This window comes from Symphalangus syndactylus, chromosome 2 (genome assembly GCF_028878055.3).
Source record: "Symphalangus syndactylus isolate Jambi chromosome 2, NHGRI_mSymSyn1-v2.1_pri, whole genome shotgun sequence".
Lineage (NCBI taxonomy): Eukaryota > Metazoa > Chordata > Mammalia > Primates > Hylobatidae > Symphalangus > Symphalangus syndactylus.
The window spans coordinates 27,976,348-27,998,917 of record NC_072424.2 but is presented as its reverse complement, the minus strand read 5'-3'; the positions used below and the strand labels follow the sequence as shown (position 1 = coordinate 27,998,917).

The window sequence follows — 22,570 nt, the reverse complement described above, 5'->3', positions numbered from 1 at the left end:
GTGGCCAATTGGCCAGACCGAGGACCTTAGTGTTCCACTAAGGAATTTGGATTTTATCAAGACAGTGCGTAGGTGGCATTGAAAATTTTTGAGCAGAGGAGGTGGGCTCTGTGCTTAGATGTAAACTTAAGACCACACTGCAGAGGATGAGAGAGCAAGGAGGGGGCTTTGAGACTGGGATACAGGATGCTAATGTAGGGTCCAGTGGGGATGGGGCCCTTTAACTACAGCGATAGGCAGGACCACCTACAGAGTTTGTGGGGCTCAGTGCAAAAGGAAAATGCAGGGTCTCTTGCACAAAATTATTAACAATTTAGTAACAACAGAGCATTAAAACAAGTGGGGGTCCCTTCTAAGTACGGGGCCCTGTTTGGCTGCACAGGTCACATACCTGCAAAGCTGGCCTTGGCCATGGGACAAGACAGGATGAGTCAGACGAGAGCTCTGGGAAGCAGGGTCCCAGGACTTAGTAATCTGTTGGATATGGGATGTGAGGAAGCAATCCAGCTGACAGATGACCCTCCTACACCGGGTGCCAGGCCACCCTTCTGCTTTCTGGGCACCTTCCTTGGTGTGACCAACTCTAGCTTATTAACATGAATAAACTTCACCCACTCCTCCTTTTCCTGCTACCCTCACCCCAGACCTGCTCCTGTAGAGTCGCTATCTAAAGGTTAAAAACTATGGTGTCGGCCGGGCGTGGTGGCTCACAGGTCACACCTGTAATCCCAGCACTTTGGGAGGCCAAGGTGGGCGGATCACAAGGTCAGGAGTTCGAGACCAGCCTGACCAACATGGTGAAACCCCATCTCTACGAAAAATACAAAAATTAGCTGGGCGTGGTGGCACGCGCCTGCAATCCCAGCTACTCAGGAGGCTGAGGCAGAAGAATTGCTTGAACCTGGGAGCCGAGATCGCACCACCCCGCCTGGGCGACAGAGCGAGACTCCGTCCCAAAAAAAGAAAAAGAAAAATGCTAACTGAGTGTGGTGGCTCATGTCTGTAATCCCAGCACTTCAGGAGGCTGAGGTGGGAGGATTACTTGAGGCCAGGAGTTTGAGACCACCCTGGCCGACATAGTGAGAACCTTTTTTTTTTTGAGACCGAGTTTCGCTCTTGTTGCCTAGGCTGGAGTGCAATGGCGCGATCTCGGCTCACTGCAACCTCCGCTTCCCAGGTTCAAGCGATTCTCCTGCCTCAGCCTCCCGAGTAGCTGAGATTACAGGCATGCGCCACCATGCTCGGCTAATTTTTTTGTATTTTTAGTAGAGACGGGGGTTTCTCCATGTTGGTCAGGCTGGTCTCGAACTCCTGACCTCAGGTGATCCGCCTGCCTCGGCCTCCCAAAGTGCTAGGATTACAGGCGTGAGCCACTGCGCCCGGCCCGAGAACCTATCTTAAAAAAAAACAACAAAAAAACCCAAAAACAAAAAAATTTTTGGTGTCAGTCTCCAGTTCTCTCTCCCCATCTCACCCCTCCCAGTATCTCACTTCCTCATTGTGCTCCCATTCCTATGGCCCTCCCCATAGCTGCTGTCACTGCCAAGTTCTGCCAGGTCCATATCAGCTCATGTCTAGATTACCCACGAAATCCTCCCATCCATCCCCCAGACTCCGGACCCCATCCCCACTCTCAAATAAAGACCGATCCCGCACAGAGCCGCCTCAGTGATGTTCCCAAATGCTATCCGGATCTGGTCACTGAGTAAGATCCCTCGTTGGGGACTGCCCGGACAAAGACTAAGACCCAAATGACTCAAACAGCACAAGGCCCTCTGTTGCCTGACCCTGCTTAATCTGCTAATAAATACCAGAAGGGCCTTAGTCTCCCACATACCTCCAGTACGCACCATGCTGGGTTTTGTGTTTTTTGTTTTCTTTACCTCAAGCAGTTTCCTCTGCCTGGAATCTCCCCTCCTGCTTCGCAGCCTGGCTTACAATTCATTCCTCGGAGTTGGCCTCAGCTCTCATCTCCTCTGGGAGGCCTTCTCCAGCCCACGCCCCACCCTGCCACACCCATGCTGGGCGCTCTTCCCCACTGACTACAGGCCCTCCCCTCCCCCTCTGGGCTGGGGGCAGCTGGGGCTGAGTACAAGACTTACTCACGTTGGTGCCGCCAGCCCCAAAACAAAGCCTGGCCCACGTGGGTGCTCCGCGTACGTGTGTGTCTCTGGGCGGAGATGTCGGGGGTGGAAAGAGCCGGTAACAGAAACAGAACGTGCTGGAGGAAGAGCAGCCTGCAGGGAAGGCTGGCACAGATAACCACAAAGAGAAAGAAGGCCCCCGCATCACGTCTTCACCAAGACCCCACTGGCAAGGTGAGGACAGCGCCTTTGGGTGAATGCATCTGTGACCCAGAGGCAATGCCGGCTGTCCTGGTGCCTGATTTGATTGCATCTGATTTCAGAATTTGATCTCTGCTTCCTTCTGAAAACGTCATTCCCTTATGTCAGTTGTCAACAAGCCCTTGTCTAGTGCGGGCATACTGTTTTCCATCAAGCAGTCCCAGCCAGGCTAACGATAAAACGGTTGGCAGTGAGCTTGGGGGCAGAAACCTGTTTCCATCCACGTGTCCCCGCAGCTAGCAAAGCCCTGGCACACAGCTGACCCTCAATAAATGCTTGCTGAATGGGTCAATTGTGTCTGCTTCCCCAGGAATAGGGGTGGGAGGCCTGAAGCCCCTGGAGACCAGTGGGGGCAGACAGCCTGAGATTAAACTTGATCCATAGATAATCCCCCAAATCCAGAAGCCACCTGGACAACAGTTGGCTGAACTGAGCTCCATGGTGGGATACATGCTGATGGTACTGCTGAGTTCACCAAGGGTCTCCCCGGGACCAGAAAACAGCTCCTCAAAATACAACTTATTATTCTAATCATTATTGGAGAGTGACAGAGAAAAGAGCGTCAATCCTTTGAGGGCAGAATCCATTTAGGGAGATTAAATGGCTTTTCTTACCGCCGACCCCCAACCCCCGTTTTTACTTTTACAAACTTTATTATGAAAAATATCAAACATACAGAAAAGTGGAGAAAACAGTATAACGAATCCGGCCCCCCACCACCCAGCCTCAGCGATGACCAACCCGCGCCCGACCTCTCCAGTCATCTATACCCCACCCCTCGAGGGAAATCTCCGACGTCCTCTCCTTACACGCGCAGACCTCGGTGGCGACAGGAATCCGTTCCGGACTCCTCTGGGGCCCTAGCCGGCTCCCTCGGCCCTCCTCAGCGCGGCGCGGGCGGGTTCTCAGCCCACGTCCGTGAAGCTGAAGGCCGGATCGTGCGGCGCCGCCCCGCCTCCCACCGCGCTTCCTCCTCGGTCCGCACCGCGCGGGTCACCGCGGCCCCGGAGCGCCTCGGACACCCTGATGCGCCAGTGAGCTCCTCAGTGCAGCGCGGAGGAGAGAACGAGGAGGCGCCTTCCACTTCCTCTCGCTCTAATGCTGGCTCCCTCCCCGCGCGTCCCTCGCCCCCGCTGCCCCGCCCCCGGCAGGGCGTGGCCACGGCCCGAGGGGCGGGGAAACACCCATATTTGGCCTTATATGGGCAGTCGCGTCACGGGCGGCACTCATTCACATAAAACGCTGCGCGGCCCGCGGAATCCCCGGCTTCTAGGGCGGCGAGCGGCCGGGCTGGGTATCGAGCACGCGGGGCGGGAACGCGGAGTTGCGCCGCCGCTCGGGCGCCGGGCTCCGTCGCGGCCGCAGCCGCGCGGCTCGCCCTCCCGTGCCTCGCCCGCGGACACCCTGGCCGTGGGCAGCCGCGGGGCGCGCGGCGCGGGGCCGCTGGCGGGCGGCGCCGGCGGCATGAAGGTCACGTCGCTCGACGGGCGCCAGCTGCGCAAGATGCTCCGCAAGGAGGCGGCGGCGCGCTGCGTGGTGCTCGACTGCCGGCCCTACCTGGCCTTCGCTGCCTCGAACGTGCGCGGCTCGCTCAACGTCAACCTCAACTCGGTGGTGCTGCGGCGGGCCCGGGGCGGCGCGGTGTCGGCGCGCTACGTGCTGCCCGACGAGGCGGCGCGCGCGCGTCTCCTGCAGGAGGGCGGCGGCGGCGTCGCGGCCGTGGTGGTGCTGGACCAGGGCAGCCGCCACTGGCAGAAGCTGCGAGAGGAGAGCGCCGCGCGTGTCGTGCTCACCTCGCTGCTCGCCTGCCTGCCCGCCGGCCCGCGGGTCTACTTCCTCAAAGGTGAGCACGCGGGGTCCCTGCCACGCTTGCCCCTCCGGCGCCCCCGGGTCCCCTCCCTGCGCCGAGGGGCCCTCCTACACCCTGGGACCGGGAGAGTCACCACCTGCTGGAGTCTGCACCCTGGGGCTTGTTGTGCGCTTGGGAGGGCACTGCAAATGTCAGCACTCAGAGCTCCCCCTCTTCCCCACCCGCGTTCCTCGAAAGCGCCTGGCAGCGGGTCTGCCCGCTGGGCTGGGTGGAGTTGGTTATGCTGCGGGGGCTGCTGCTGCTTAGCAGTTTGGGAGCTGTCGGCTCGTGCTGGGCACGAGCCCCCTTTCCAGACGCGAGCTTCGCCGCTGTCGCTGGGGTCAGGGCTCGGGGCCTTCCTGATAGACTGATCTGGCGGAATCAGCAGGTCGCGATCCCCTTCCCCCTGGTGTGGCGCCGTGGTGCCCCCCTTCCTCTCGCCTAGCCAGCTGTGTCTTCACCGACCCCTCTTGCCTTTTTGACCTGGCGAGTCCCTTCCCTTTCCATTTCATTGTATTGCTTTTTATTGTTTCCCTCCGGCCTCTTCTCCCCTCCTAGGTCTTTCTCTAGCTCAGTTTGGAGCTCACATCCTTTCCATCCTTTTCACCTCCTCCCTCCTCCGCCCCAGGATTATCCCTGGGACCCATCCTGAGCTGAGCCTACCGCCGGCCAGCCAGGAAATAGAGGTGCGCGGGGGCAGGGTGGTTTGGAGATTCTGCGGCCTTTGATTTGACACCTCCCGGAGCTACCGCCACAGGCCTGCCCATTTCACCTGCCGGGAAGATAACTTTGGCTTCTGGTGGTGGGTGGGTGATTGACTCTCAAAGTCCAAAGCATTGGTTTTTTCTGGGTCACTTCCTATGACTGCTCCTGCTTTGTGTTTGAGTCCTTTGTAACCTCAAATGACACCCGGGGAGACCTGACCCACATGTAGAGATGAGGGCTCAGCCCCAGCAGGGCCCCAAGGCCGTGCCAGCCCTGGCGCGGACACCTTGGGATGTAACAAGTGATGGGGATCAGAGCTCGGTGCAGAGAGCCGGCGCCGAGTTAGGAGCCTGTTTTAAAGCCATGCAACTTGAGTTTCACACGCTCCGGGCCAGGAAAATTCTGGAGACAGTTCCCCTCTCTGCTACCACCTCCTGCTGACTGGTCCCCTGTTGATTTCCTGTTGGAGAGGTAACAGAGGTAGATGGTAATCGCCCTTTTTCTAACAGCCTAGCCCCCAGGGGATAGAGGGAAGGCCTTCTGGCTCTGCAGAGGTTTCAGCGTGTCTCCTGATTTCTTTCTCTCCCTAATATGGTTTTTGTCTCCTGTTCTTTGGAGAAGTTTCTGCCTCAGTAGCATCAAAGACGTTCCAGGAGACCCTCCCTGGTCCCCCCTCTGCCCTTGTGCTTCTGTAAGCTGGCCCTGCTTACAGTTTAGAAGTTATCGCCACAAAGTAGGCAGCTCTATAGACTCACATCTCAGGAAAACTGCGTTAAAGTGTTTTTTAAAAGAAGGTAACATATGCACAGGTACAAATTTGAACAGCATGAAGGCCGTATGATGAGAAGCGGGTCTTCTGCATATCTTAGAACCCAATTCCACTCCCTAGAGACAGTCGTCAACTATTTCTTGTTTACCTTTAGATAATTTTTCGTAAGTATCTTAGAAATAGATTGATTTTGTATAGTCCCTGTCCTGCCTCTTGTATTTATCTGGATCTTGGAGACTTGTCCATATCTGACCATACGTGTCTGTTTCACATTGAACCGGTCTCCTGTAATGACCATTAGGTTGCGTCCGGCCTCACTGCTCCTAGCAATGCGGTAGATGTCCTTCTCCATGTGCTCTTGCGTGTGCAGTGCCTTGCAGTAAATCATGAGAATTGCCAGGTCAAGAATTACGTGCATTTTAAATTTCAGTAGAAATTGCTTCATGCCTACCCTTATAACACTACTAAACTTTAAATTGTTGCCAGAGAAAATTTTTATTTCTTTATGTAATTCATGTGCAGATAGGAGTTCAGGTTTTAATCTGGTGGCATCTCAGATCTTGGCGGGGGCAATGCCTTTTTACACTTTCCATAATCCCCTGTCTCCCAAACAACCACTAAAATGAAATGGTGATGACTGAATTGCGTGGTCAGTGCTTATTTATATATAGTATCTGTGCTCTCTCTGTTCCCTGGTAATGTGGTGGTGATTGAAAGCAGACTCACTCCAAAAGAAGTAACTCTAAGAATTGCCATGGCTTTTGCAACTCAAGTGAGGCACCAGGGAGGAATGTTCTGTCTCTCCACACTTCTGATGGGAGTGGGTGAAAGACTGAGACCATTTAATCTAGAAGATTCCTCTGAATCCCAGCTTGAAGAGGCAGGACCCTGTTTATCTGTCCCTCAACTAAATTTTGTCAACAGCATGCAGGATCCAGCCCACACCCGAACCTCTTATCCATCCTCCTGATAGCCAACTCTGAAGTAATATATTTAAAGCCAAAAGATGGGGTAGCCTGAAGATTCCTCTTCCCCAACCTTCGTCCTGAAGTTTGGGAGGGCCCAGGTCATTCTTAACTCCAAATTCCCATCCAAATCCTTGTTTGTCTCCTGGAACCCATAATGTCGAGGTTCAGGCATGGGAAGTGATCAGGTGGTTTACTGACTAGGGATACCTCCTCAGAGGAAGCTGTGGGTCGGTGTGAGCCTGCGTCATTCTCTCGACTGCTGGAAGGGAAGGGGCCCAGGGGCTATGGCAGAGCATGGGAAGCTAAGCTGCCTATAGCACCGCCTTGCATCTCCGCCGTGGCCTCCCATTGTGGTGGGGAGCATGGTCATTGAGGAGGACCAGGAGCTCATGGGCAGGCTCATGTGGTGACCACAGGGGAGATCTGGGTGTACTAAGTGGGGGCGGGGCAGTTCCAGCGAGCTGAGAGGAAGCAGTAATGGCAAGATGACTCATTCTAGGAATTGGCTGCAGCTTCTGGGAGGGAGTTGGAGACTGCCTTGTAATCCATTAACCATTTGTCTACTGCAGGGCTTTAAAAAAGCCAGCATCACAACACCCAAAGTCAGAAATGAAAAAGGGGGTTCTTTGGAAAATTCGTGGTCTCAGAATGCATGTTTAATGGATTTGACTCCAAGCAAATTCTCTGGGCCAGAAAAAGACAAGTGGGCTTTCTGGAGGCCCTAGGAAATGCCTCAGGTTGCTCTCTGGGTTACCAGCAAAGGAGTTTCCCAAGCAAGGCTGGCCTGTTGCACCTGGCAGCCCTCGGCATTCTGAGGGTTCCAAGGCCACTTTTTCATTCGGTTCTTCCCCACTCAAATGGGCCCAAGAAGGCTTACTTATATTTGCAAGTTTCCGTGACTTGCTCAGAGGGTCGTTTTTACCTTAAATCCATTTGGAGAGGTGTAAATATTAAGAATTCTGAGAGTCATACATGCCATAAGTTGACTTATTGATTGGGAGTGGGGGTGCAGGAGGAGTAGGGGAGAAGTAAGAAAAGTGGGGATAAGAAGATAGGGTGGTCACGAAGGGGACAGAGGCAGTTTTTGCTCATGAGGGCTGAGAATTAAATTCAGAAGTCCTTATTCTTTCAGTTGATTTAGAAGGTAATTAACTGGATTGATGACTTCAAATTGGACCTAGAAAGGATTGTCAGCAATGTTCTTAGCACCTTGGGAGTGAGAAGCAGTGAGGCTGTTTTACTGCCCTGAGTTGAAATGAAACCATATCAGCCCCCATTTCCTTATGAATGGAGGAGGTTCCAGCTAGAATCCTGCTTAGAGCAGATGGGCTGGGGAAGAAGCCACTTTAGGAGCCTATCTTCTTGCCAGTTAATGAAATTTTGGGTAATCACACCTACCTTTTAGATAAACAAGAGAGAAAATAGCCTTTGTTTTCTGGAGGGATTTGGTTAATATTTGCCAGATGCTAGACACTTTCTTTCACAGTTTAAGCTGCTTCTGATAGACACAAAAAGTTAATCATTGTCTCTGAAAGAGTTCTTTTTAGAGGTTCGTATGTGTGTAGAGCCCCTTTCTATTCTAAATCCGTTTGCTGGTTTTGTTCAATTTTTAATGACCAGAATCTGTATTGGCTTATTTTTTTTCTTAACTGTGTAACACTCAGAGTATTGATTAACTATGGGTATTTTCTGACAGCGTGAGAAATTGATGCTTCCCATATGTCTCACCTTTTTGTTTGTTTTTGTAGGGGGATATGAGACTTTCTACTCGGAATATCCTGAGTGTTGCGTGGATGTAAAACCCATTTCACAAGAGAAGATTGAGAGTGAGAGAGCCCTCATCACCCAGTGTGGAAAACCAGTGGTAAACATCAGCTACAGGCCAGCTTATGACCAGGTACGTGATGTGATGGGGAAGAGGTATCCTGAGTGGTATTCTGGGCTCCTGCCTCCCTTCCTTCCTCAGCACCTGACTGTTCTCTCCCCACTCAGCAATGATGGTTAGTTCTTTTGTGGATCAGGGTGTTGGCAAAATCCCCTGGCTTTAGGGAGCTTCTATTGCTTGCCAGCTTGAGTTTCCATCCAAGAGTAAATGGGCTTCCTTCCAGCAAACAAGCTGACAAGAGCAAACCAGCCACAGGATGCTTGGCAGCTTCTGGGGAAAAGGGGAAGTGAAAGATACATTATTGTCATCTGGCTTCGGAGGTTCAGAGAAGCTTTGAAATACTGGTCTGGGTTTCCCTGAAGACATTTCAGAGTTGACTTTCAGGCTTCCCGTGTTGCTTTTCTTTGTAATTGTCCATGCTCTGCAGTTTTCTGCAAACCATCCCGGTACCTGTCAAGGTGTGTCTTATTGGTATGTTTAACTGAAACTGGTGTTGGTGGGGGTGCTATAGAGAAAGTCCTGTTTGGGTGGCTAAGTAGGCTTCTCTAAGGCGTTCTTATGCTTACAGTTCCACAGATACTGAAACCAGAGCAAATCAAAAGATACTAGAGGGCTTCATGTTTCTGTAAACTAGTGAGTTTTTGTTTTTCTTCTAAAAACGAGTGCTTCGTGATAACTCACTAAAGGGAAAAATAAAGTGGAAGGGGGTTACGTAGCACCATCCAGGAAGGTTGAAAAAGCAGGTGAGAATCCAAATCTGGCAGAAACCAGAGATCAAAACCTACCCATTTTATGGAAGGGAAGAGAAGTCTTCTGTGACACGTGAGGTGATTGATTTTGCAGAGTCCTGCAGCTGGTTCAAGGCAGCATCAGGCTCAGAACCCCTTTCTCTCAGCTCCCTGTTCTGATTATTTCAGGACCTTGTTCTGTTTTCTGCATGGCCTCTAATCTAGACACCTGACCTCGTGGGAGTAACCTTTCAAACTTTTCACATAAACCAAGAACATACCCAAATCATAAGAAGAAATATTGCTAGATGCTAAAATTCCCGCTCCCTGCCATGAGCAAAACCCTGTCCCTGGGGATAAACTTCGAAGTAAAGCCAGATGACCTTTTCTTGAACGGGCTCCTTGCTCAGGAAGCCTATTAGCTTGTCCAGATGCCAGGGTTAGGAATTTGTTTGTTTTCCTTTAATAAACATCCTTACAGTATATGATGAGCCCGTGGCTTTCAAGCTGTGGACATCTGGCCTAGCTCGATTTCTACTTTTGTTTGGGTTGTGTTTCCCCCATTTCTCAGAAAGTGAAAGAGAAATAAGAATTGGCAGAATGTTGCGAAAGCACGGCACATCTCTGGCCAAGTGAGGGGTGAGAAAGCCCTGATGTGTCTTCAAGATTCATCTGGGGAACCCCCTAATGCTACTTCTTAGAAATGCTTCTGCATTTAGAGCAGCCAGGCGAGGTCATGTTAACTTTTGGGGTTTCTGAAGGCCTTTGGCTTCTTCCTCTTGGTCTAAACAGAAGTTCAAAAAGGGAAAGAAATGTAGTTTCAGGGGTGTGTTGGGCTGAGCTCCAAAAGAAATTGGATAGGATCCCAGGTCGGGTGTATCAGCAATTTCCAGGCACTCAGGAGTGGAAGAGATCTTGAGTCAACCATCCAGCCTGCTCCTTAAAGGGCAAGCAGTGTCCATTGGTGAGGACCCATAAGTCATCAGCAGCCACGTGAATCTGAACTTGGAACTCTGACTCCTTTCCAAAGAACTTTGTACCACCTCTGCTGTTTTCCTGGTTTCTAGCTGGTGGGGATGCTGTGCCCAGGGAGTGGGTCCAGCTCAGGTCAGGACTAGACCTGCTTGGATTGCCTAAAAACCTGTGTCTTCCCCATGGAGAGAAGCCATGTTCTGTTCATTCTTCAATCTCGATGACAGTGGCAGCTATGTAATGTGCCAGGTTTTAATGCATTCATTATCCCATTTACACCTTACCAATTATCCAGAGAGGATAGGTATTATCCCCAGTTTAGAGACAAAGGGTCATAGGTTAAAGAAGCTATCCAAGATCACATCAGGTAGTAAGCATGGAGCTCTGGAACTTAACCAAGAGCTCTGCTGTCTGATGCCCAAGCCCAGGTTCTTAACCACTGCACCACTTTGCTACCAGGAAGGCTGCTCTGTACGCGTGGAAGTTTGGGAGGTTTCGAGGAGGTGATGCAGATGGACATTTTCTCTAGAGGAAGAGAGGAAAGAGAATTTTTTCCTTCCTGTCTTTACCTGAAATACTTTCTCATATTGATCACTATTGAAATGGAGTCAGACAAGGCCTTGCATCTCATGCTGTGCAATCAGTTTTTGGTTTCAGCCCAGCTCTACCACTGACTAGCTCTGACTTGGACAAGTTATTAAATGCATCTGAGCCTCAAGTTGCCCATCTGTAAAATGGGAATAATGTTACCTACCTCACGGATTTTGTGAAATTGGTATGATGTAGGCACGTCTAAAGGGTTAAGCCCCCAGAGGCCAGCCATAGTAGGTGCTGCTAAAAATACCAGTTGTTATTACCTTATGTAAAATCTTCTGTAATTTCCTTTCAAGTGACTGAACTGGCCTTTGCTTAAACACTTCTCAGGAAACAAAAAGCTAACACCGGGTGTGGGGTAAGTTGAGAATTGCCTGTAGCTAGCTGCTGTCCCACGCACCCTTCCCTGCTATGGATCTGGCCGAGAGTTTCCATTCCGCTCTTATTCCAGGACAGGAAATGGAAGCACAGGAAGCAGATGGCTGGCATGGGAAAGGCTCCCAAAGACACAGCCACTGTCACCCAGCCCCATGTTTCCCTCTCAGTCTCTAAGGGCTCCCAGTTTTCCAACCATCACTGACTTTTCTGCCACCTTTAGAGCCCTCTAAATGCTGAGACTGCCAGAGTCTAACCAGCGGTTCATTTTAATTTTGCCTCAAGGTGGATGGTCTCTGGCTCCCCCTTGACTAGAAATTTGGGGTGTGGGTAGCCTCCCAAAAGGATGGCTCTGTAAGCGGGTCTCACCAGCACCCCCAACAAACCCCCATATGAAGAAGGTCAGAGGCGGGGAAGCCCCTCTACTTGTGGCCTGACAACGTTTTTTATCTAAAGATTCTGAGTAGGTAGTGGTTATTTTCATTTCTAAAAAGCATACTTTTTTTGTGGGGGTGGAGGTGCATTTTAACATCTAAAACCTGGATGCATCGTAGGATCAACAGTGTCTTAGGTTTGATGAAATACACCATATAGGCTAGGCTTGGTAGCTCACGCCTATAATCCCAGCACTTTGGGAGGCTGAGGTAGGAAGATCGCTTGAGACCAGGAGTTTAAGACCATTCTGGGCAACATAGCAAGAACTCATCTCTACCAAAAAAATTATAAAATTAGCCAGGCATGGTGGTACATGCTTGTAGGCCCAGCTACTCGGGAGGCTAAGACCATAGGATCTCTTGAGCCTAGGAATTCAAGATTATAGTGAGCTATGATTGTGCCACTGCACTGCAGCCTGGGTGACAGAGCAAGACTCTGTCTTTCCAAAAAGGAAAAAAAAATATGCTATATAAAATGTCAAGGCTGTAAAGGAGGACACACACCATGTTGAGTCCTGGTCCATTTTATCTGTAAAGAAAGCGAGACTGTCCCAAGGCAAAGGGAATTGCCCTGGTACTCTCAGGGCAACTGTAACTTCAACACAGGCCCGTCAGTTTTTCCCATGTTACCACATGGCTTCTCATCCTTGTCAGCACAGGAAGGCTGCCGGCATATCCTACCACCTTGATATGTGCAAAAAAGTGAACTCTTTGCTGTGTGGATTTTGCTGTCATTGAGTCACAAGGCAGTCACATGAGGTAGAGAGTTGGCCAGGATGGAGATACCACCCACACTCGGTTGAACTGCCCTGGCTCTGAACTCTACTTGGAAACCAGCAAGGGAACCACCCATCTTAAGAAACAAATAGGTCAGAGTTGTTTTTTCCTCTCTCAAATGAACAAGCTAATCCAATATTTCTTGATTGTCCTTTGTCCCTGCTTTCCAGGGTGGCCCAGTTGAAATCCTTCCCTTCCTCTACCTTGGAAGTGCCTACCATGCATCCAAGTGCGAGTTCCTCGCCAACCTGCACATCACAGCCCTGCTGAATGTCTCCCGACGGACCTCCGAGGCCTGCACGACCCACCTACACTACAAATGGATCCCTGTGGAAGACAGCCACACAGCTGACATTAGCTCCCACTTTCAAGAAGCAATAGACTTCATTGGTAGGTTTAGCCATTCCCCTTCAGTTATTTTGGGAGCCCCTTTGGGGCATGTGTTCTTGACTTTTGATGCCCTGATGGAGGCTACCTTCACTGAAAGAAAAGTGTCTTGTATATGCCGCTGCTAAGAGTTGGAGCCAACATGGGATGCAGCTACCGAAAAGGTGGAGGGGAGAATTTAAGTTGCTATTAATAGGAGCTTTAATTTGCAAGATAAATGAATTAATATAATTTTATGGCAGGACTCACTGCCGATCTTGTTATTGTTTCTAGCTGGGTAGGAGCTGAGTGCATCCCTGCGTAATGCTCCACACAAGGAAAGCAGGGGGAAGAACCTCCCTAACTGTGCTTCTACGTAGGTTGGGTTTATTTTTAAAAGCAAACAGAAGGATTCAGAGAGCACTACTTACGCACTGAGCCCCAAGGGCCCCCAGCAGCTTTCCATACTCTTGGTGAACGGCTTGGGGCAATTTGTTTTGCATTTTCAGCTAATTTTGGATTAAAGATAGCACTTGACTCAAGCTCCATGCTGTATGCACAGAAAAGTTGGCATCTTTTGCCTGCTTTCTGCATTCTTTTTAGGCAGTTATTTATTCCATTGCGTAGACCTGAAAACCAAGGCCTTGGCCTCTGGTCCCTCTGCCAGGAAAGGGCTGTGGCCTTAGGGTTTCCAGGTCCTCTGTGTTGCCTGGATTGTTCTCCCATTTGACATCTTCTCCTCCCCCATCCATCTTCCTAGGAGGCTGGCCTGACTTTTTTCTGTTTCAAATTTGCAAGTACCACTCTCTAACCTTGTGGTCATGCCCCGCTTTCCAGCGCCCATCTTCCTCTTTAACATACGTAGTTGTTGAAACTGACGCGTGATTTTCCTGTATCTTGTTCCAAGGGATGGTGGAGGAGGAAAGGCAGGTGTTAGCACAGCAATAATTACTTAGTGCAGGTAGCAATTAAAGGTCCCCCTTGAGCCACATAGTGGCCCTCTGTTCACCACACAATTTCTGCTCCCCAGGAAACCCTGACGAGAAACTCATCAGAGGCAAAAAAGGCCGAGCCTGTCCTGCTTGTCCCCTGAGCCTCTGGGCTGAGATGATTCCTTTGGAGCCTGAAAGGCAGCCAAATGATGGGTTCAGGGTGGGAAACCCTTGACTTGTTCTCCCTGTCCCTGGGAATACCTTGCGCTTCTCAGCCTGTTATTTAATTACCTGGGTAGCCACTTCATGAGGTCATGAAACACGCCCCCCTCCAGTTCTCAGAACCTCCCTCCCCATCCTGTGTGTGTATTGTGTCTGTGTATGCACAATCCACAAGCCCACAGCAGTTTGAAAGCACAGGATGCTTTTTCTCTGATTGCTTGCCCTGCTAATGGAAGGAGAGCCTGGGTCTCCCCAGTGAGCCATGTGCTGAATATACGCTGACCCCTTCCAAGGGAAGAGGGCCATGTGGAAGGCAGACCCGGAGGTGTTGAGTGGGCTCCAGAGGCAATGCACTCTGGACCCTTTGCATTCTTGGATGTGGCACTAGGCCAGTTAAAAGCTAAACTTTGAAGGAGGCCAACAGAGGAGTGAAGGGAAATAGGAGTCCGACCCTGTAATTCTAGGGACTTGGGGGGTCTCCCCTTTGAACTAATTTAAAGAAACTGTTTTGTTGTTTCTTTTGAGTCAGACTGAATTGGAGGACACCCCTATTGAACTGCTTTGGGGTATGCTGCGGGGTTTTTGTTCAGATGGGGAAACTCTAGGATTCTTCCCTGATGCCTCAGAAATTTTATCTTTTAGATCTTGCAGGTTGATTCGCATACTTTGACTTGGGGCAGGGAAGTGGAGGGTGGTAAGGGTAATGACTCTTTCTGCCCTTCAAAATCTTAAATGTTTTTGCGTATTGTAGCCTGCATAGTGCCAGCTACATCTAACTTCCTGTGATGTAATTATTTCCTCACTGGCAAGAGAGGGAATTGGAAAGACTGTATTTTTTTGTGGATTTGATGTGTACGTATCTTTAAGCTTTCACCCCTTCCCATTTTTAATAGTTGTAGTTGGTTTTGGGGGTGGGGGCTGGGAGGTAGAGCAGGAAGGGAGGCATCCTCCCCTTTTTGTCATATTGAGCTAAAGAATGCTAACTGATGGTGGTAGCTTTATAGCAGTGACTCCCATTGTTGAGCAAGATGGAATTTGTGAAAGCCATTTATATCCTCAGTCTAGTAGGCGTCACTTAGCCAGGGTTATAATTAGTGGCCGTGCGCTATTTATTGTGTGTTTGGTGGTGAGAACCCTGGGAGCTGAGCCAAGCATCCTGCCCTGGCACAGCAGGACAGGGTGCCCGGAGAGACCGGAAGGCCTCTACCAGGATCGGGGTTAGGTTGTTACCCTTAGAATCAGACCTGGAGAGGCAAGAGTTGCTTCTCCAAGTCAGTCTTTGAGCCTGGGATGCTCTCCTTAGAAAAATGTGTGTGCCCAATAAAAATGTGCACAATTTCAAGGATTTTCCAATGCCCTCTTGGAACCATCAGTGGAACCTAGGTTAAGATGGCATCCCCAGGAAGGGACTGCTCCAGGTCCGTCGCTTCCAAAGGCAGAATCTGCAAGTATCCTGGGGAACTGTAAAGCTGCTGTAAGGAATATAAAGGTCCTACTTGGGGATAGTCTTTGCTGGGACCCCAAAAGCTCTATCCTCACCAGTGGGGATTAAAGACTGGCAGAAGTGTAGTGTAGGGCCGTAGCTCTTAGGCAAGCACAACAGTTTCATATCTAGGTTACTCCAGTGTTTGATTCTTGTGTTTTGCCATTGCCCTTAGATTCTAATCCCAACTCACTCCCACCATCTTTTCTTCCTTCCAGACTGTGTCAGGGAAAAGGGAGGCAAGGTCCTGGTCCACTGTGAGGCTGGGATCTCCCGTTCACCCACCATCTGCATGGCTTACCTCATGAAGACCAAGCAGTTCCGCCTGAAGGAGGCCTTCGATTACATCAAGCAGAGGAGGAGCATGGTCTCGCCCAACTTTGGCTTCATGGGCCAGCTCCTGCAGTACGAATCTGAGATCCTGCCCTCCACGCCCAACCCCCAGCCTCCCTCCTGCCAAGGGGAGGCAGCAGGCTCTTCACTGATAGGCCATTTGCAGACACTGAGCCCTGACATGCAGGGTGCCTACTGCACATTCCCTGCCTCGGTGCTGGCACCGGTGCCTACCCACTCAACAGTCTCAGAGCTCAGCAGAAGCCCTGTGGCAACGGCCACATCCTGCTAAAACTGGGATGGAGGAATCCGCCCGGCCCCAAGAGCAACTGTGATTTTTGGTTTTAAGACTCATGGACATTTCATACCTGTGCAATACTGAAGACCTCATTCTGTCATGCTGCCCCAGTGAGATAGTGAGTGGTCACCAGGCTTGCAAATGACCTTCAGACGGACCTCAGGGTAGGTTCTCCGGACTGAAGGAAGGCCAAGCCATTACGGGAGCACAGCATGTGCTGACTACTGTACTTCCAGACCCCTGCCCTCTTGGGACTGCCCAGTCCTTGCACCTCAGAGTTCGCCTTTTCATTTCAAGCATAAGGCAATAAATACCTGCAGCAACGTGGGAGAAAAGTTGCTGGACCAGGAGAAAAGGCAGTTATGAAGCCAATTCATTTTGAAGGAAGCACAATTTCCACCTTATTTTTTGAACTTTGGCAGTTTCAATGTCTGTCTCTGTTGCTTCAGGGCATAAGCTGATCACCGTCTAGTTGGGAAAGTAACCCTACAGGGTTTGTAGGGACATGATCAGCATCCTGATTTGAACCCTGAAATGTTGTGTAGATACCCTCTTGGGTCCAATGAGGCAGTTGGTTAAAGTAGCAAGATGTTGGCTTTTCTGGATTTTTTTTTGCCCTGGGTTCTTCACTGACCTTGGACTTTGGCATGATTCTTAGTCATACTTGAACTTGTCTCATTCCACCTCTTCTCAGAGCAACTCTTCCTTTGTGAAAAGAGTTTTTCAGATCATAGACCAAAAAAGTCATTCCTTCGAGGTGGTGGCAGTAGATTCCAGGAGGAAAAGGGTACTTGTTAGGTATCCTGGGTCAGTGGTGTTGAAAACTGGTTTCCTCAGCTTCCTGTCCTTCTGTGTGCTTATGTCTCTTGTGACAATTGTTTTCCTCCCTGCCCCTGGAGGTTGTCTTCAAGCTGTGGACTTCTGGGATTTGCAGATTTTGCAATGTGGTACTACTTTTTTTTTCTCTTTGTCTGTTGGTTATTTCTCCAGGGGAAAAGGCAATAATTTTCTAAGATCCGTGTGAATGTGAAGAAAAGCAGTATGTTACTGGTTGTTGTTGTTGTTTTTTTTTATAGTGTAAAATAAAAATAGTAAAAGGAAAAAAGCACTTCTTCGTGTTGTTAGTGAATTGGGGTAAGGTAGGAATACCCTTGGGTGGGGACCCAGCCTGCTTCATTGGGATTTATTTGTAAATGAACAACAGGGTGATGGTGGTGGTGGTGGAGCTATAGGTATGACGATACACGATGTTGCTTTCCAACCGAGGGGTTTCCCTAAGCTAACTTGCAAGAGAATTCCTTAGTGCAGGCCTCATAGGGAGGTGGTGAGAGTATCTGCCCACTCAGGGCCCTTCACTCCCATCGCACTAGGCAAAGAGCTCTACTTGAACCTCAGATTCCTCACCTGTGAAGAGTGAGCTGAGTTACATGATCCCAAGAGTCCCTTAAAGCGTAAGGCCCTTGGTTCCAGCAAGCCTGAGTGCCAAGCTTATGGCCAGCCTCCTTCCTCCAGTGCCTGGCATATGGCAGACTCAGAAAAGGCTGGGTAAGTGGCCAAGGGATGGAGAAGTGAATGAGGTGAAAGTTTGCCCTGCCAGCCTGCCTGACCCCTTCTTTCCACTCTTGCAGCTAATTCTAGATAATTCCCCAGGAGTTCCAAGGTAAATCCCTCAATGAGTGAGTTTAAATCCAAGGCTGAATCGACTTGCTTTGTGAGTAACTTCCTCTGCGTAGGTGGAGGAAGGAAGGGGCAGTTGTCAACTTCTACCCATGATTGGCTCTGCCTGGGCTCCAGCCTAACTCCTGGGGGCCTGTTCCTAATCTGAGGGAACAAGGAGCTGGTTGGGGTTTATGCCATCCCAGTCAGCTGATAAATAACAGGGATTCCAGCCATACTTCTCAATGCTGGAGGGTCCAAAGAGCGTCCAATTCTCCCGACATGCACTGTGTCAACAAATAGCAAGATGGTGGCGGAGCACAGGCAGCCCAGCTCTCTAAATTCCTCACCTCAAAGGCTTTGCGTGAGGTCTTTCTCTCCACCTGCCTTTCCTTTCCCCAACTCTCTGTTCAGAGATTCCTTGAAAAGTCCATAGATGAGAAGGTCACCCAGGGTTAGGATGCTGAATTTCTTGCAGCCCACTCCCCTCATCTGTGTAACCGAACAGCTTCCACAGTGAAGAGCACTAGACCAGATGGTGAGAAGTTCTGGGTTCTAGCCCTTGCCCTGCCCCCAGCTCTCCAGTGCTTAGGAGCTGATCTCCAGCCTCTACGGACTAGATTTCTCCAGGGCTCTATCTAGCTGGTGCCTAATCCCTCTTGGTGTCCCATCTCTGAGCCTCTGACCAGCCTTGGAGTGTGTCCCTGAAGCCTGCCCATTGTGTGGGCCTATGCAGGTGCTGAGTGGCTGAAGGAACCTTGGGTAGGGAGAGCCAGGGAGTAGGAAGCTGGATGCAGGCTGGGGTGATGTGCTAAGCTCAGCCCACTTGCTGACATTTGCTTTATTGCATTAAAGTCTTTCTCTGAAGGGTGAGTAAGTCCTCTAAATCAGGCATATGAGGATTGCTCATCGGCGGGTGAGTCACTGGAGGGTAAGCCAAGTGAAGCCCCACAGCTGGGAATGGCTCTAGAACCCTCACTCCACTTAATGGTCTCTTCATTAATTACATCTCCATTCTTGCCAAGACCAACTCTACACTGGCTTCCAGTGCCAGACGGGGAATTCAAGCTGATGGCGTTTAGATCCTTCATCCCCAGGTTTTGAGAAACACCTCTGTCGGTCTCCAAGCATCATCGCACATAGAGATGTGTTTGGGAGAAGAAAGATGTTAGTTCTCTTTCCCAGCTGTACCTGTAGGCAAGCCCCCTCAGATCCACCGTAGCTAATGAGCTAGGCCTGATGGGGCAGGAGTTGTGTGAGCAGTCTCCACTCAGGATCCAGTGTGCTGGCAGGAGTCCTGGGTACCATGGATCTTCACTGTGTGAGGCCCTCAGGAAAATGCGTCACCGATTTCAATACTCTGAACAGCTCTATCTCTTTGAGTTACTGGTAGTTCTTCTGAACACCATAAAGCTCATGACTGCCCCTGTTTCCCTTCTTGGATAAGGCCACCAGGCAGCTCAGAACTAAACTCTTAGCCCACTTCTGGCAGTTTTGTGGGAACTTAACATGAATTTTGGGTGTTGATTCCACCGTTTCCTTTAAAATTTCCCATCTTTATTTTTCTTTTACTTCCATTTCCTCATCATCCTTAAAAAGAACAGCAAAACTTTTACACCCTCTTTAAATAGACTCCAATGCATTTATGGAATGAAATAGGGTATAAATATGTAGAGAGTAGCCTGTGCATCCTCAGTGTTACTATTCTCCAGCTCACTCTGAAGGGTTCATCCGTAAGACTGGGTTCCTTTACCTTTTCAGTGAGTCTGCCAAGTTCTGTATTATTTCTGAAATAGATTCTGTCCAGAGCCCAAACCTCATAGCTGGGGCCCTGGATCCTTGCCTCAGAATCTCTGGCACTGCCCTCTACTTTCAGCCTTGTATTCTGCTGCCAGTACCATTCTATGGAGAGTGTTGGCACTGATGGACAGATGCTCAAAGCTACAGCGCAGGCCCTCCTGACCCCTAACCACTGGATGGGATGGAGGGGACTCTCATGCTTAGATAACCATCACCCTTCCATCCATTTGACAGTCAACCCCCGCGAGAACCTGGGGTTCAGGGGAAAACAGCCATACAGCCATATGGCCCCACCCTCATGGATTCATGAGTACTGATGACTGTTCCCTGGCTTTCTGCCCCTGCCTGAAGCCGGCCTCCTTAGTTGGACCAATGTCCTTAGCCCCACACAATCCCCTTCTCCAGTTCCCCTCTTCTAGGCTCCAGCTTCATCTTCTATCTGTGGTTCAGCAAAACCTCGTACCCAAGCTCCTCAGATTTCCCAGCCTGTGGTTATGGCTGTGTTACCTGTGCTAACAATCCACACCCTACTCAGCCCATCCGTTAGTCTCTCTTGCATTGTTCATTAACTTTTTTTTTTTTGGGGGGGGGAGGGAGTCTTGCTCTGTCGCCCAGGCTGGAGTGCAGTGGCCCCATCTCGGCTCACTGCAACCTCCGCCTCCTGGGTTCAAGCAATTCTCCTGCCTCAGTCTCCCAAGTAGCTGGGATTACAGGCATGTGCCACTATGCCTGGCTAAAGTTTGTATTTTTAGTAGAGACAGGGTTTCTCCATGTTGGCCAGGCTGGTTTTAAACTCCTGACCTCAGGTGATACGCCCGCCTTGGCCTTCCAAAGTGCTGGAATTGCAGGCATGAGCCACCACACCCAGCCGTTCATTAACTTTTTTATGAGTACCCCACCTCCACCTTCCACCTCAGAGTTCAAAAAGAAATGAGCTCTTATTGAGCCCTAGCCTTTTCTGGGCTATTTGGTTAGCATCAGAAATGTTTATAAAGCACCTACTGTGTGCCACAGACCAACCTAGGCACACAGGCTTCACGTCTAATTCTCATCACAGCCTTGTATAATTTTTTTTTTCATCTCGCTCTGTCACACAGGCTGAAGTGCAGTGGCGCGATCTCGGCTCACTGCAGCCTCTGCCTCCCAGGTTCAAGCAATTATCTTCCTCAGCCTCCCGAGTAGCTGGGATTACAGGTGCCCACCACCACGCCCAGCTAATTTTTGTATTTTTAGTAGAGACAAGGTTTTACCATGTTGGCCAGGCTGGTCTTGAACTCCTGACCTTGTGATCCACCCGCCTCAGCCTCCCAAAGTGCTGAGATTACAGGCGTGAGCCACCACGCCTGCCCATAAATGTTTTTATATCTCATTTTTACAGATGCACAAACTGAACCTCAGAAATGTTAAGTAACTTGCCCAAAGTCATGCAGTTAGCAAATGGCAGAGCTAGAATGAAGCTATTTCTTTGATCTTGTACTCCTCTGAACACGTGGGGTATATAATAGGTACTTCTGTCCGTTGGGCTTTCATTTGCAAGGAAGTCTCCTCAGTCTACATTAAGGAAAAGTGTTTGTGGATAAATGCAAATAGCATTGAATCCCCAGTTACACTCCATTCCAGCCACATTGGCTTTCTGACAATCCCTTAAACATGCCAACCTCCCTTCTGCCTCAGGACCTTTGTATATGCTGGTCCCTCTGACGGGAATCTTTCTCCTATAAATTCCCCCTCCAACCGATTAACTCATACTGGTTTTTCACCTCTCAGTTCAAAATTCACCTTCCCAGGAAAGCCCTCCCAGACGAGGTCAGATGTCCCTATTGGCTCTCTCATAGTCTTCTATATCTTTTCTTCATATTTCATCAAAGTTTAAAAATTTTTCATTTCTCTGTGATTATTTTATTAACATCATCTCCTTCAGACTAGAAGCACCAGGAGAACAGAGATTACATTGCATTTCAAGAGTAACCAAGCACAGGGTCTGACTTATCCTAGGTGTTCAATGAGTACTGGTTGAGTGAAGGAGTGAAGAAGTGACAAACGGAATGAAACACTGGTCAGAAGCAGAAGCTGTTCTCTCCATTTCTCTCAGAGCCGCTATGACCCTCCAAACACGAGTTCCTTTATCCTGGGCCTATTTGCCAGTTCCTCCCCAATCCTGGAGGAAGCAGATTCCCAGCCTTAGCTAATTACTGCTACCTTATTGGTCAGAGGCCATGGTAGCCCCTCACCTCATTGGTCACTGGTCAGCCTATAGATGGGCTGCCCTTGAGTCAGATGCCCACCCTGGGATCAGTCAGTTTCCTCTAAGTTCAGAGACCTGCCTCGCTCAGTCTCTGAGACTTGAGTGTTCCATAAGAAGTCCCCAGAAAACTGCCATAAAGAACAACCCTACCGATCACTTGAGCCCAGGAGGTTGAGGCTGCAGTGAACCATGATCACACCACTGCACTCTAACCTGGGCGATAGAGCGAGGCCTTGTCTCAAAATAAATAAATAATAAAACAACCCTACCCTGCTTGCCCCAAAGTGATCAATTATGGTAACTAAATTGTCTTTTTTTTTCTTTTTTTCTTTTTTATGTATTTATTTTTGAGATGGAGTCTTGCTCTGTCACCCAGGCTGGAGTGCAGTGGCACAATCTTCGTTCACTGCAGTCTCCGCCTCCCGGATTCAGGTGATTCTCATGCCTCAGCCTCCCGAGTAGCTGGGATTACAGGAGTGTACCACCATGCCCAGCCTTTTTTTTTTGGGTATTTTTAGTAGAGATGGGATTTCACCATGTTAGCCAGACTGATCTCGAACTCCTGACCTCAAGTGATCCACCTGCCTTGGCCTCCCAAAGTGCTGGGATTACAGGTGTGAGCCACTGTGCCCGGCCATGGTAACTAAAATTTAAATCCTGGTTTATTTGTACTAGTAGGTCCAATCCTTTCCCACTACCCCATCACCCATCCCCAGTACACACCCATTCACTTACGAAGTTTACAGAAACCAAGAAGCCACCACACAGGGGCTTAAAGCAGGCCCTTGAAGTATCTGTGCATTTTTCATTCTGGGCGTCTTCCAGAGGTGAGGA

At 49.8% G+C, this 22,570-nt stretch overlaps 1 protein-coding gene across 1 annotated transcript; it reads left to right on the top strand.

Moving 5' to 3' along the window:
- Nucleotides 1–3,574: 3,574 nt before the first annotated feature.
- DUSP5 (dual specificity phosphatase 5) lies at nucleotides 3,575–17,140 on the top strand. Its single transcript, XM_055249587.2, has 4 exons — nucleotides 3,575–4,188; nucleotides 8,385–8,533; nucleotides 12,572–12,791; nucleotides 15,623–17,140. The coding sequence occupies exons 1-4, from the start codon at nucleotides 3,810–3,812 to the stop codon at nucleotides 16,027–16,029; spliced, it is 1,155 nt and encodes a 384-aa protein (XP_055105562.1). The 5' UTR covers nucleotides 3,575–3,809; the 3' UTR covers nucleotides 16,030–17,140.
- Nucleotides 17,141–22,570: the final 5,430 nt, after the last annotated feature.